Here is a 15,389-nt window from a genome sequence, read left to right as displayed (position 1 = left end):
TTTAGGCTCGATTTGAATCGTGTGTAAATACCCGCTACTGAGATTCCGAATAAATCAGACGGCTGAAACACGTTTGGTCAACGTTTGTAGATGGCGCAGTGATCGATACAATGCAGTTAGAGTGCAGCTGTCAAATACGTATAGCAAACAATTGCGCAGATGGCAATAGTGAAACACGGATTTCCAACATTTATCATACTATGTTGCGTTTCGGCTTCGCCTCATCAGAAACCGACACTAACACATTGTCGGAATAGATTAGCGCCGGCTTGACGCAAATCCCTTAAAACTAAAACACACTATGTGTTTCAATCAAACGACTGATCAAACGTGATGTCCCGTTCGAGCAGAAGTTCTGTTTATGCCGATGAGACACAAGTGAAGCCGAAACTTGTCTTGGCTTAGCAGGCCTATGCGAAAGCACTATGCTATATTTCACGCTAAGGAGGAAAATTTGGTAAAAACCAAAATTTCTCACTAGGGTGAAAATATAGCATAGAACATTTATCAATTTGAAAGTTTACACAGGTTTTTGAAAAAAAATGTTCTAGCCTAAACGTTTGTGGTGTGACCAAGAGGCCATGACGTATCCAAACGAACATGAAATTTGACGTATTCACGATAGAAATGCGTCAGATTTCTGCTCGTTTGGATACGTCAAACGCGTCTTGGCCGCACTCTAACTAGAGTGATCTAAGTAATAAGCCTCCCATTTTGGTTTAAACGCAAGGACAGTTCTGTAAACAGGATCTGATTAATTAGTTTAATTTAACCAATTTTATCAATTCTGTAATTTAAAAAGAATTTTTGAATTATACTGAACGTGGTGAATTTGGCACCTTTTGCAACCGGTATAATCAATCTACACAAAGTGTTGCATAACGCAGGGCTGTTTTTTGGAACAACATGCGTTATCATTCAGTTCTTCGCTATGCAAAATCACGATATTATGACAGATGGGCTAAGCGCGGCGTTCCATGGAGCGCGGTCGTTCCTTTCAATCGAGAAAGGCCGCGTGAAATTTTGGGGAAATGCGCTAATAGCATACTTTCTATTCCCGTCTCTTTTCTTCTACTGTGATTTTTATGCATTTTCATGCATATACTTCTAGTAAGCATTCAATGAGTGGATAGACCGAATATATCCAATGCATAAAATTTACAGCAGAAGAAACGAGAGGCAGATAGAACCGTATACTACACACAGAAAAAAATGTTGGTAAAAATAAGAGTTTTTCACTCTTAGCAAAAAACAACCAAGGCATACTCTTAGTTTAAAAATAAAACTTTTGTTTTGAGTACTATTCTTTATTTGCTTAAAAGGAAAACTTTTACTTTGATTATTATTCTTGATTAATTTAAAAGTTTTACTTTCAACCTAATAGTTGGCGTTGGTTCTTTTTTGCTAAGCGCGGAACACTCTTACTTTTACCAATATTTTTTTTCTGTGTGCATCGATGCATAAATAAAATTCTGGGTGTTGGGCGAACTCGGTTTTGCTTGCGTTTTCTGGCTAATTTTGACAGGAACCGAGCAAAACCCTAGTATCCAGCTTTTTACGTGACATAATGGCGGTCTAAATTATTCAGTTCGTAATACGATTAATGGCCCTTTTTCGACAATAATCGTTTACGTCAATCGCCCAGTGAGATTAAGTTATCCTACGTTAGTCCAATGCGTTGGATGTTTATTCAATGAACGCCCGACATCTTCAACTGGGCGTTGCTATCAAGCTGTCGTAAACGATTATTGTCAAAAAAGGCAATTGGGCTCTGCAAGATGACGACACGAATGAACTCATGATGAATGAAGTTCATATTTGACAATTCTCGGTGGTTTGTTTACTTTGTCAGTTGCGTGAGTGCGAGTGCAACGGGTGCTCATCTGTTGCATTTGCACTCACGTAACTCCCATGTAAACAAACCACCGAGAATTGTCAAACGAAGTTCATCCGCCTCATTTTGTTGGGTTATGTCGGTTGGTGTAAAACCTAATTAAACGTATTACGAACTGAACAATTTAGACCACCGTTATGGCACGTAAAAAGCTGGATAGACTACTTGACAATCTGTAACTGTGTTAGTGTGTTCAACGATTTGTTTTCCTCCACCTGTCATCCTGGTCAAAAAAATGCGGACGAACATGGTCAGGCGATTTAAACAGTTTGACTCAACTCGCCTGTGCTAATTGCCCCTAGGAACAAATGCAATTTGCGAATGCGATTTAAAGGCAATAGGGATCTTTAATTTGGAAAAATTGTACCAGTTTTTCATATGTATTGATAGCGGTTGTCCTTACAAGTGCACTCATATAATAGACCTTTCTCGTCAAAATTTTTTATGAGTAAATATAATAATATTTTTATTGCTGATTTTATTCTACTTATTGATTTCGTGATTTGAAGCCTCTATTGAAAAAATCAAAAATACTGTAAATTGTCCATCTCGCCCAACATTCTCATGTGTTATCTTGCCTTGATTCCCCATATTTTTCACCATTCGGATGAACTTCATGTGAGGAGAATGAACCCAGTTAAGTTCAGCTGGAAATGAGGGTGCCTAGACTAATATTCTAATAGCTTACCGCTTGCCAGCATCTATTCAAAACTGCCTATCCGCCATTTCATTTACTGGGTCTCAACGGTGCAAAATTCACTCGAACCCAGTTAAGCTCACGTGGAAATGAACCGGAATTCTGGCTGGTTCCAGTTCGTATTCCGGCTCCAGTGATACAACCGATTCTAGTTAGAATCGGTTGTGTTACTGGAGCCGGAATACGAGCTGGAACCAGCCAGAATTCCAGTTCATTTCCGGCTGAACTTTACTGGGAAGCTGTCGAAGCTACCCTCTAAGAACGGTTGGTTTCAAAATCGTCCAATGAAGGACGTTCGTTGGACCAATTTGGACAACGTCCAAATAACCGTTCAACAGACGTCCATCGTTGGACCCGTGTTGAACGATTTTGCAACAATTTTTTGGACGTCTCAGTGGGTATTTTAGTCTTTCGTGCAGGGTGGCCAGATAGAATTCCTTAATATCGGTAGGGTCACTAAATGTTTATCGGTAGTTATCGGTAGGCCAGGTTGTTGTCCCAAAAACGTAGTACAGCATACAATTGTAAAATACTGACTACACAGATCTTAGACCAAATCCAACCCAAAAAATGAATGTTGAGTAGGATGTGTCCAAAATCAATAAAAATCAGTAGTTTTCGGTAGGAATAACAAAATATCGGTAGTTTTGTCTTGGTCGTCTGTGAATCGGTAGGGAAGACCAAAATCGGTAGGACTACCGATAAATCGGTAGGTCTGGCCACCCTGCTTTCGTGGGATGAATTATCATTTCTAGATGAACTTTTCGAAAGGTCTTAAGTGCAAATGAGGGCCACTGTTTACTTTCTATTCCGGTTCTAGTAACACAACACTGAATAGTTAGATTAATAATTAGAATCGGTTGTCCTTGGAACAGGAATACGAACTAGAACCAGCTAGAATTCCGGTTCCTTTTACGGGTGAGCTTTATTTAGTCGCTTGCTTTTACGTGTTTCTGAATCCTTTCTAATTTATTTATAAGCACAACGAAAACTTGTCAGTTACAGAAACTACCCTTTGTATAATGTGCTAGTCGCAATCAGCCCGGATAGAAATTTAAAACAGCATATACTCTATAAACAGTCACAAAACAATGGATATTATGGATATTACTGTTTCAACATTGTTTGACTTAGTGTAGATCTACAATAAAACTTCATGTAATAATTAATTTTACTGCCCAGCGAAAAATTGATATAGCAATTTCACAAATAATGTTACTGTTTCCGAGAAAAAAAAGTTGGGAAGATATTTGATTTTTTTTAATGTTAACCTTTTACCACAGAGAACAGACATCCATGATCGAACAAAAATATTTAAAAAACGTGTGTAAACATTTGAATGAATATACGATGAACACTAGCGCCGCCACACCAACCTATCCCAACTATTCGTCAAATCTATTCTGGAACCGGTTCGAAATCCTGAATGGATTCAGTATGGAATCTTGCTCAAAGAAAACAACCGATTCCGACTCTATCGGTTGATGCATTTGAGCTGGAATTTATGATGGAAGTCCGAATCGGTTCCGGACTAGTTTGACTGGGTAGAGGAATAACCGCTGTCAATAGACCTTTCTCGTCAGACCTAACACCTGTTTTTCTTATTTTTAATCGAAAGATTACACAATTATAAGAACATTTCCGTAAAAATGAGATTTTTAGGAGCTATCATGATTTTTTAATGATTTTTTAAAATTTGAAATATGCAAGAATGTTGAATATTTTTTTCACCTCAGCAAGAATGGTGTGCAAGTAAAATGTGCGTTTGGGCAGCACTGTTTTGAATATTTTCACTTAAGTTCTTGGCAACGCGGTAAATGAAGTGGTGAATCGCAGTACAAAATTCATTAGCAATGTAAACAAACTAAAATGAACCTCTCGCTGTAGAACATTGCATGCATTGGATGAAAATGTTTAACCTCACTTTTTTGACATTTCGCAGAGCTTGTTTACATAGGCTTAGAATTTTTTTTTTGACCGCAGTATGAGAAACTTGATTTGGTTTACGAATATCTTGTATTAACAAGCTCGCTAGGCTTTCATTTTTATTTGACGTCATTAGGCAATGTTCCATTAAATTTGGCATTTAGATTTTTCTTGTCCACGATTCGTTGAAGAAAGCGATTTTATTTGTTGCGATAACTTGTTTTGTTTTTTTGCTGAATTACAACATTAGCCACAAAACATTTTGATGATCTCTGGTAATTGGTAATCTCTAGTAATCCTTGAAATTATATACATCGCAATATAGGTCCGCACCAGTTGCAGCCGCTCCACCTCGCCGGAATCGAGTTAGCCGATGGTCCAGTCTGCATCACACTCGGCTGTCGCTGCACCAATGGTAGCTCCCAACCAGGCCTTTGGATTAATTGCTCAAATCGCAGCTACTGCTGGTAGTGTAGCGATCGGCTTCGTCGGTAACACCGTTGGACATGATCTCATCGGAATGTTCAGCGGTTCCGATTCACAAGAGGCAGCCTCGCTAGGACAGGCTGCCCCGGTATCGGGCGAGGCAAACACTCCGGCAGAACCATGCTCGTGGGAGATCAAGCAAATATCTTGTACCCAAGGCCAGGTCGAGTGTGATTCGGAACAATTACCAAGTATAGAAGTCCATATATATAGCGTTCACGTGATACATTTTCCTTAAAGTTGATTGAATAAAAATAGTATAAATGTTGGCCAAATCCTGCAGCACTATAGGATCACAGATAGAGCATTAACACCAACTCACTGTGCTTCGGTGTTTTTTTGCAAACGAACTATCAGGTCTATGTTTTTATTTAGTAAATATTTTAATAAATATTAGTTCATAACTCTCCGAGCTCTCGATCGAAGCAGTTCGTTTTCTGGTGCTGTGCATAAAGTGAACAAGAATATATATTGTCAGTGAAGGTTAACTATTGTTTGAGGCAGTCTTTGTTCGCCGGTGCCCAGGCTGGTGAAGTGAATACCAGAATTGCCGGACACGCCGCTATATAAGCTAAGTATTATTTTTCTTTCTTTCGTTTCCCTTTCCCCGATCGGTCTCTACTTCTTCCCTTTCCCCTGAATACAAGTTTCATCTCTCGTTTACACCACGTGCTATCCTCGTGCCTAAATGGCCGAGGGCGAAGGAACATTGGATGGGAATGATATTCCCATGGATTTACCGGATAAACCCGATATTACTCCCTCCCCTGATTCCCCCAGTCCTCCCCGTATTAAAACATACCCAGCCAGTTCAAATGGACCCTGGGTGGTGTATTTCCGGCCCAACACGAAATCGCCCAATATTCTAGAAATATCACGGGAGCTGACTGCTAACTACCCGGCCGTAGCTCAGATAACACGTGTTCGAGCCAATAAGATACGCGTTATAGTAAATGACCTCGATCAGGCAAACCAGATTGCTCGCAGCGAGCGTTTTACGAAACAATTCAGAGTGTAGTTGCCTTGTAGGGCAGTGGGGATCGATGGAATAGTCGCCGAACCGGGTCTAAAGTGCGAAGACCTGTTGAAGTACGGGGTTGGCTGCTTTAAGGACCCTTCACTTCAAAAGGTGAAGATTCTGGAATGCAAGCAATTGTATTCCGCAAAAACAGAAAATGATAAGACAACTTATTCTCCGTCAGACTCGATTCGGGTGACTTTCTCCGGGTCTGCTCTTCCCAACTATGTCCTCCTGGATAGGGTTCGCTTACCCGTTCGCCTGTTTGTACCGCGGGTAATGAACTGCAGCAATTGCAAGCAACTGGGCCACACAGCCACTTATTGTGGCAATAAAAAACGGTGCGGCAAATGCGAGGGAGAGCATGAGGATGACGCTTGCGGTGGAGAAACTGAGAAGTGTATTTACTGCGGGGGCCCTCCGCATGCTCTTAAGTCATGCCCGGTGTACAAGCAGCGCGGGGATAAAATTAAGCGCTCCCTTAAGGATCGCTCGAGGCACTCTTATGCAGAAATGCTAAAGAATGCTTCGCCATCTGTCCCTTCCGAAAATTCCTTTGCTCTTTTCGCTGGCGTTGAGCAAGAATCTGACGACCCACAAGAGGGAACATCATTGGTTAACCCAGGGGAATCCAGGAAGAGGAGAAATCTAGCCTCCCCTACATTGCCTCGTAAGGGTGCCAAGGTGTCGTCCACTCAGAGTGCGCCATCTACAACCAATAAATCCAACGGAAGTGATGCACAAAAGCCGAAGCAATTTGCTCCAGGACTTGGAAATATTAATTCTAACAAGGAGTACCCACCACTTCCAGGGACACCAAAAACCCCAAGTGTCCCCGTTTTTCAAACAGATACTCAGTCCAGTAACGGACTAATGAAATTTTCTGACATAGTGGACTTAATTTTCACAGCTTTCAATGTTACTGATCCTCTTAAAAGCCTTCTGATACGTTTTCTCCCTATAGTGCAAACATTTTTGAAGCAGTTGACTACTAAATGGCCCCTCCTTGCAGCGATCGTATCCTTCGATGGCTAAGTCATCGAACGAGGTCACCGATTCGATCACTGTTCTACAGTGGAATTGCAGAAGTATCCTCCCGAAAATCGATTCCTTCAAATTCTTACTAAACAGTTTAAAATGTGATGCTTTCGCATTATGTGAAACCTGGTTAACTTCTGATATAAATCTCAACTTCCACGACTTTAATATAATCCGTCTGGATCGAGAAAACCCTTATGGAGGAGTACTTTTGGGGATCAAAAAGTGCTATTCTTTCAACCGAATTAACCTCCCTTCGACACCAGGCATTGAAATTGTCGCTTGTCAAGTTTTAATCAAAGGTAAAGACCTTTGCATTGCTTCCATCTACATTCCTCCTAGAGCCTCGGTAGGGCACCGAACGCTTTGTAATATCACGGAATCCTTACCGGCACCGCGGCTAGTTCTGGGAGACTTTAACTCGCACGGTACGGTATGGGGCTGTCTTCATGATGATAATAGATCAACATTAATCCAAGATCTTTGCGACAATTTCAACATGACCATCTTAAACACGGGAGAAATGACGCGGATTCCTACACCACCAGCACGCGCAAGCGCGTTGGATTTATCGCTTTGCTCGACATCGCTACAGTTAGATTGCATGTGGAAGGTGATCCCTGATCCCCACGGTAGCGATCATTTGCCTATCGTGATTTCAATTGCTAACGGTTCAAGACCATCGAAAACAATTAATGCCTCGTATGACCTCACACGGAACATTGATTGGAAGAGTTACGCGACCGCGATATCCGTTAAAATCGAATCCACTCAAGAACTTCCTCCGGAGGAAGAGTACAGGTTTTTGGCTGGCTTGATTCTCGACAGTGCGAATCAAGCTCAGACTAAACCAGTACCCAGCGCGAATACCCATGGACGGTCTCCCACCCTGTGGTGGGATAAAGAGTGCTCAGAGCTGTACGCGGAGAAGTCCACTGCATATAAGGCCTTCCGGGAAGACGGGTTACCCGCTAGCTATCAACAGTACGCGTCGTTAGAAAAGCGAATGAAGAGTCTAATGAAAGCCAAAAAACGCAGTTATTGGCGCCGGTTCGTCGACGGGTTAACGAGAGAAACAGCGATGAGCACTCTTTGGGGTACGGCTCGACGTATGCGTAACCGTAACGAGAGCGTGGAATATTCAAACCGTTGGATATTCGCTTTCGCCAAGAAGATCTGTCCGGACTCTGTCCCGGTACAGAAAACGTGCCGCGCCGCGTCTCCTCCCGATACCGCGAACGAAACACCGTTTTCGATGGTGGAGTTTTCACTTGCTCTCTTATCATGCAACAATAACGCCCCAGGGTTAGACAGAATCAAATTCAACTTGCTGAAGAATCTGCCTGACACTGCAAAAAGGCGCTTGCTGAACTTATTTAACAAGTTTCTTGAGGGTAACATTGTCCCTCATGACTGGAGGCAAGTGAAGGTCATCGCCATTCAAAAACCAGGAAAACCAGCCTCCGACCACAACTCGTATCGGCCGATTGCAATGCTGTCCTGTATTCGGAAGTTGTTCGAAAAAATGATCTTGTTTCGCCTCGACAATTGGGTTGAAGCAAATGGCTTACTGTCAGATACACAATTTGGCTTCCGCAAAGGCAAAGGGACGAACGATTGCCTTGCGTTGCTTTCTACAGAAATCCAAATGGCCTATGCTAACAAAGAGCAGATGGCATCAGTCTTCTTGGATATTAAGGGGGCTTTTGACTCAGTTTCTATCAACATTCTGTCAGAGAAGCTGCACCAGCATGGTCTTTCACCAATTTTAAATAACTTTTTGCTAAACCTGTTGTCTGAAAAGCACATGCACTTTTCGCATGGCGATTTAACAACATCGCGATTTAGCTACATGGGTCTTCCCCAGGGCTCATGTCTAAGTCCCCTGCTCTACAATTTTTACGTGAATGACATTGACGATTGTCTTGCCAATTCATGCACGCTAAGGCAACTTGCAGACGACGGGGTGGTCTCTGTTACAGGGCCCAAAGCTGCCGACTTGCAAGGACCATTACAAAATACCTTGGACAATTTGTCTGCTTGGGCTCTTCAGCTGGGTATTGAGTTCTCCACGGAGAAAACTGAGTTGGTTGTTTTTTTCTAGGAAGCGTGAGCCGGCGCAACTCCAGCTTCTATTAATGGGTGTAACGATCAACCAGGTTTTCACATTTAAATATCTCGGGGTCTGGTTCGACTCTAAAGGTACCTGGGGATGTCACATTAGGTATCTGAAACAGAAATGCCAACAAAGGATCAATTTTCTCCGAACAATAACTGGAACATGGTGGGGTGCTCACCCAGGAGACCTGATCAGGTTGTACAAAACAACGATATTGTCGGTGGTGGAGTACGGGTGTTTCTGTTTCCGCTCCGCTGCGAACATACACTTCATCAAACTGGAGAGAATCCAGTATCGTTGCTTGCGCATTGCCTTGGGTTGCATGCATTCGACCCATACGATTAGTCTCGAAGTGCTGGCGGGCGTTCTTCCGCTAAAAAATCGATTTTGGGAACTCTCATATCGATTGCTCATCCGATGCGACATTCTGAACCCGTTGGTGATTGATAACTTCGAGAGGCTCGTCGAGCTTAATTCTCAAACCCGATTTATGTCCTTGTACTTCGACTACATGGCACAGAGCATTAATCCTTCTACGTATACTCCCAACCGTGTTCGTTTCCTAGATACTTCTGATTCTACTGTATTCTTCGACACATCCATGAAGGAAGAGATTCGTGGAATCCCGGACCATATACGCCCTCAAGTGATCCCCAATATATTTTATAATAAATTCCGAAAAGTCGACTGTGACAAAATGTTCTACACTGACGGATCAAATCTCGATGGGTCCACTGGCTTCGGTATCTTCAACAATACTATCACCGCTTCATTCAAGCTCAATGATCCCGCTTCAGTTTACGTCGCAGAGTTAGCTGCAATTCAGTACACCCTTGGGATCATCGACACTCTGCCCACAGATCACTACTTCATCATTTCGGACAGCCTCAGCTCTATCGAGGCTCTTCGTGCGGTGAAGCCTAAAATGCAATTCCCGTATTTTCTGGGGAAGATACAGGAGTCCTTGTGTACGTTATCTGAAAAATCTTATCAGATTACCTTTGTTTGGGTCCCCTCTCATTGTTCTATCCCGGGCAATGAAAAGGCCGACTCATTAGCAAAGGTGGGCGCATTAAATGGTGACATATACGAAAGACCAATCTGCTTCAACGAATTTTTTAGTATTTGTCGTCAGAGGACACTCAACAGTTGGCAAACCTCGTGGAGCAATGGTGAACTTGGACGATGGCTACATTCCATTATCCCAAAGGTATCAACGAAGCCTTGGTTCAGGGGGATGGATGTGGGTCGGGATTTTATTCGTGTAATGTCCCGACTTATGTCCAACCACTACACCTTAGATGCACATTTGCGGCGTATTGGGCTAGCGGAGAGTAGTCTGTGCGCTTGTGACGAGGGCTATCATGACATCGAGCACGTTGTCTGGGTATGCGCCGGGTATTTGGACGCCAGGTCTCAGTTAAAGGATTCCCTTCGGGCCCGAGGTAGACCACCCAATGTCCCAGTCCGAGATATGCTGGAAAATCGTGATTTCCCCTATATGTCCCTTATTTATACTTTCATAAAAACGATAAATATCCCAATTTAGCCCCTCTCTTTTTATTTCTCGTTTTTAGAAGTTTCCTCTTGCCGTGTGGAACCGATAAGCTTCAGACTGCCACTATGTAACCGCCGTCGCCCTTATCACTACGGAATCTGAAGCGAGAGCGACTCGAGGTCCGAAGGATTCCCTTTGAAGGATTCCCCGCGGGTCCGAAGAATACCATCCGCCAATCCGACCTACTAGACTGAGGCGCAAATTTTTTTCGCTGATCTCCCGTTTGCCCGAAAGTTGCAAGTTTTGCTCTTCTCTACCGGTCACCATCTACGCCTTCTCTCCCCTGTCCTTGATACAACTACTTCTACACCGATTTTGGAAATGACCAAGCATAAGTATCCGATAAAAAATCAAATTTGTATTCCGTATTCCTAGTTTTAAGATAGTTGTAATTTCTATTCTTTGTTAAAACTATTGCCCCCCATCTTGTAAATAGAATTGTATCCCTAGTTTTAAAACATCTGTGAAATTTTTCATAAATATTTGTTCCCCCTTTTGTGTACCAAACTATATTGTTAGTTTTAAGATAACTGTAAATATTTCCTAAAAAACTATTACTATTGAATTCCTTGTTTTATAATTTTTCATAAAAAAAAATCTTTTGCCCCCTCTCTTATATATAGAATTTTTTTTTTCTAGTCTTAAGATAGCTGTAAATTTTTTCTTTTATAAAAAAAATATTTCAACATTGTAACCTCCTAGTTTTAAGATATTCAAAATGTAAAAACAAAAGAATTCGGCACCGCCAAGCTAACGCATTTGTGCCTATCAAATAAACGAAATGAATAAAAAAAAATATTAGTTCATTAGGAGTATGACTTATTTTTATTTTGATGGCGCGGTGAAGGGGTGCTTAAAGTGCGAGTCGTATCTTTAAAATCGATCACTTGAAAGTAGTATAAATAATTATAAATGCGATAACAATAAACTCATAACCTTTTTAATGGTTATTTAGCCATAGGTAACGAGGAAATCGGTATGTTTTATTCATGTACATCAAAAAATACTCAGCAATAATGTAACTTATTATTAATTGTTACGTAGTATAAATGATCATAAAATGCGATAACATAAGCTCATAACCTTTCTAATGGTTATTTAGCCATACTGCCGTGATACGCATAACTGTCCCATCTGCATAGGAAACCCAAATGGGACTGTTATGCGGATCACGGCAGCATAGGTAACGAGGCAATCGGTATGTTTTATTCATGTACAACAAAAATTACTCAGCAACAATTTAATTTATTATTAATTGTTACGCGTGATTTTGTCTCCAGCGATTGGCCAAAATTGGTCGCTTTTAGAATCTGGTGCTCTAAGCATAACTGTCCCATGTTAATAGCGAATCCCATAACACATGGAACAGTATAGCGACCATACAGCTGCAACAGCGAATTTAGCATTGACATCAATATAACCAGGTTGGTTGCAAGCAGAAAGAACAATACTAGCTGGGCTGCTAGCTGTTTGTGCTACTAATAACACTTGCAGTCTGTCAAATTAACATGATTCTATGATCTAGCTTCAATGACGATGGAATATAGCCGAATCCAAAGCCTAACCCATCAGCGCATTTGATCATGTAATGGATATTATAAACTCTGAAAGAAATACATTTTATTGTTGTCTGTTTTTGAGGTTAGAACTTTTATACTCTTGTGAGAATGGTCCTCAGCAACTATCCTTCCAAATCAAAAACTCGTGCTAGCAATGGCTTCGTTCAGAAGCGTCAGCATCACAAGCGATGAATATGCATGACTGACGGTCATGGTGTTGAGCGGCTAACCCTGAAATCTATCCCAAAACCGTATTCGTTCGTTCAGTCCGAGCGATATTGCGTAACTCGGGGAACAGGCAAGTGCGACGTCATGTCGTCATGGGCTTCAATTTTGTACATACAGGCACCTATAAATAACCAATCAATTTAATTATGTAGATTTAGGCCATACCGTAAATTTGGCTGACATACCCCGTATCAAGTCCCACACACATAGCACACCATCCTGGCAACCAGATGCGCCCATCTCGGCCTGCCACTGGTCTATGAAAATACATGTGATAGGACCGCAATGGCCGTTTAGGGTGAACTGCAATAGGTGGCTATCAAGCCGGAACACGTTAACAGTGTGGCCCTGGCTGCCAGTAATGACTGTACCGCCCGCCTCTTCCAAACATGTCACCGGTGACCCTGCTGGTGAAACTCCAGGATACATCGAAGCTCCTCCTCGGATGCGTGATGTTGAGCTGGCAACGCTGTGGACGGATTTGAGCCGGCGAGTTGCTGAAATAAACTAATGCTTCCTACCGAACCGCTGCGTACGTGGGCTAAAAAGAAAAAGAATTAAGGCACTTGATGACATACTCATTACAGACTGAAAATTAAATGACTTAGAATATACAGTATTTTAAAAGAACAAGTAAAATCTGTCTGCGCCCTAGGTGAGCTTAAAAAATTGCTTGAAACATAGAACTTACTTCGCCCATATGCAGACGTAAATCCCCAATCGATCTGAAAACCTTACGTGTACGTTTCCAGTCTCAGAAAATCGATTCGTTCACTCAACCGTGCGACTATCACTTTGTCACCGGCGAGGTTTATGTTAGTTACCCCATTGTTGTGGTTGTTTTCAGCTTCATATATATCCTGCAATGAAACGTCCGTCAATAGTTGTAATAAAAAACAAATGACTCCAAACAATTTACCTAAAAGTTACCAGTCGTTCCCTCCCAGAACTTTAAACGGCCATCTGCACACCCAATCTCTATGAGATCATCAAAAAAAGTCCAGATACCAGATCGGCGAAGTCTGGTAACATTTCTTCCGCGCTGAACTTCCTCCTCCAGGTGGCTGAAAACATTCCCCAGCGCTCATCTGCTCTCGGGGTGGGCAGTTCCGGCATCAAGTGCAAAGCGTCGATAGTTTTAACCGAGTATAGCGTCGAAAAAGGATCGTTTCGCAGCACCCCCAGTTTTAATTCTACTAGATCTTTGCGAAAAATTTCAATTAGCAAACTTGCATCCGCCGCGCTAAAAGATTAATCGGGTAATTTTAAAGCTGACACTAAATATTTCGACTTACTTGCATGCCTCTGCATTTTCCGTGGAGGAAGCTGTTTCTCCATATTCGCTTCAGCTCGTTTTTGTTCAGGAGCTATGGACTAGAAGGTTTTTCCGCATTCTCTTTCTCTGGACTGTCAGTCGCCGGTTCTGATTCCTTGTCCTTGGTCATACTCAGATCGCTAACCGAAGGAAAAGTTAAATCCCATGGAACAATGATGGTTCCAAAAATAGTTTAGGTGGTTATGACAAAAAGAACACTTACGAGTGCATAAATTCCCAGAACCTCCGCCTTTTTGACCCAGTTATCTGCATCGCTTGCCATCGCTTCGACCGGGTACAATGTATGGGAAAACGTCCTGAATCCGAACGGGTACTGTCTCATCGGTGGTTTATTCCTGGCAAATCGCTGAATTTTGCTCAGAACGATCATGTGGAAAAAAACGATGCCTTTTTTGTCTGCTCACTTCGCTGCCATGAAACCGACGATGAGTCCTTTTTCCAAATGAGTCACACGGTTGGCCCGAGTGAATATGTGCGTGTAGAATACGCTTCCATTATGTTTGTTCTGTAAATCAACAAGGACATCTAGACATGAAAAAGAATGTTGCAGGGGGAAGCTTATGGTAAAAACTTACCGAACGAGAAAGTCCTTTCCAAGTATCTTGCTGTTGTGTTTAATGTTGACGGTAACGAAGTCGGAAGCGACTCTGACCTATGAGATTTTTCTGTCCCCGAGCGCTATCAGCGGACACACTACGAATTTAACCGTCAAGTGGCTTTCACTTTTGCTGAGCTGGAAGCGGCCGCTCTGAATCTGTACAGCGACATCCTTTTGAACCACTTCGGATTCATGAACTATACACTATAATTATATTATGCAATGGATTTTTTTCATAACGTTTACTATTCCCTAAAATCACGAACCGATCCAATGGCTAATGATTGTGTAGAACTAGGGGAAAGTAATAAAAACATGAACGACAGCGAGCAGGATAAATTCGAGGATTTCAAGAGTGCTGATTCAAATAGTCCTTAGTGACAAATGTAAACAAACTGAGTTATTTGCAGCCGAGCATGTGATTACAACATAGCTAACGACTACCGAAAACCAGGATTCATTATACCCAGTATTTATCAAAATAACAAGCATTATATAAAAAGTCGCAAAGTTTTCATGATCATATTTTGAAATTTTACACTTGAGACCTTTTAAATTGAAAGGACCTATGTGTGAAACATTTCAAAACCTCTGCTGCTGTTCATAGGCGCCATGCAAAAACGACGCATGATTCATTTTATTCTATGTTTTTCAAACTGCACATAGGTACCTAGTAAAAACGTCCTAAGCATCAAAATAAAAGAAATTATTTTCTTCTGTTTATGCGACTTATTTTCGAAGTTGAATTTAGAAAGTATAATAAATTAAATGATAATTGGAAAGCTTAGTTATTCTAAAGTAACATGCCATTCTTTGGTTTTAACCACTTCCAGCCAATGGTTTGTTAATATAAACTAAAGTTTTCCGCAATTTTTTTCTGCAAGACTTCTGTTAAATCCAGTGCAACTATTTACAAGAGTAATGAAGAACAT

The 15,389-nt window shown here is 41.6% G+C and overlaps 1 protein-coding gene and 1 long non-coding RNA gene across 2 annotated transcripts; one reads left to right on the top strand and one right to left on the bottom strand.

Moving 5' to 3' along the window:
• The first annotated feature begins 4,890 nt into the window (after positions 1-4,890).
• On the top strand, positions 4,891-5,241 carry LOC131680479 (hemiasterlin resistant protein 1-like). Its single transcript, XM_058961189.1, has one exon. It carries the CDS (start codon positions 4,891-4,893, stop codon positions 5,239-5,241), a length of 351 nt encoding a protein of 116 aa, XP_058817172.1.
• Positions 5,242-12,375: 7,134 nt separating this feature from the next.
• LOC131683343 (uncharacterized) lies at positions 12,376-14,684 on the bottom strand. Its single transcript, XR_009304510.1, has 5 exons — positions 14,435-14,684; positions 13,819-14,364; positions 13,443-13,766; positions 12,709-13,383; positions 12,376-12,644 (listed from the first exon to the last, which is right to left on the bottom strand). It is a non-coding gene; the product is annotated as an uncharacterized LOC131683343 (long non-coding RNA).
• Positions 14,685-15,389: the final 705 nt, after the last annotated feature.

The sequence above is a fragment of the Topomyia yanbarensis genome, chromosome 2 (genome assembly GCF_030247195.1).
Source record: "Topomyia yanbarensis strain Yona2022 chromosome 2, ASM3024719v1, whole genome shotgun sequence".
Classification (NCBI taxonomy): domain Eukaryota; kingdom Metazoa; phylum Arthropoda; class Insecta; order Diptera; family Culicidae; genus Topomyia; species Topomyia yanbarensis.
This window is presented reverse-complemented; position numbering and strand designations above follow the sequence as displayed.

Excerpts from the sequence above, each read along its gene's own strand:
- LOC131680479 (XM_058961189.1), top strand. The coding sequence starts at position 4,891 with ATGGTCCAGTCTGCATCACACTCGGCTGTCGCTGCACCAATGGTAGCT.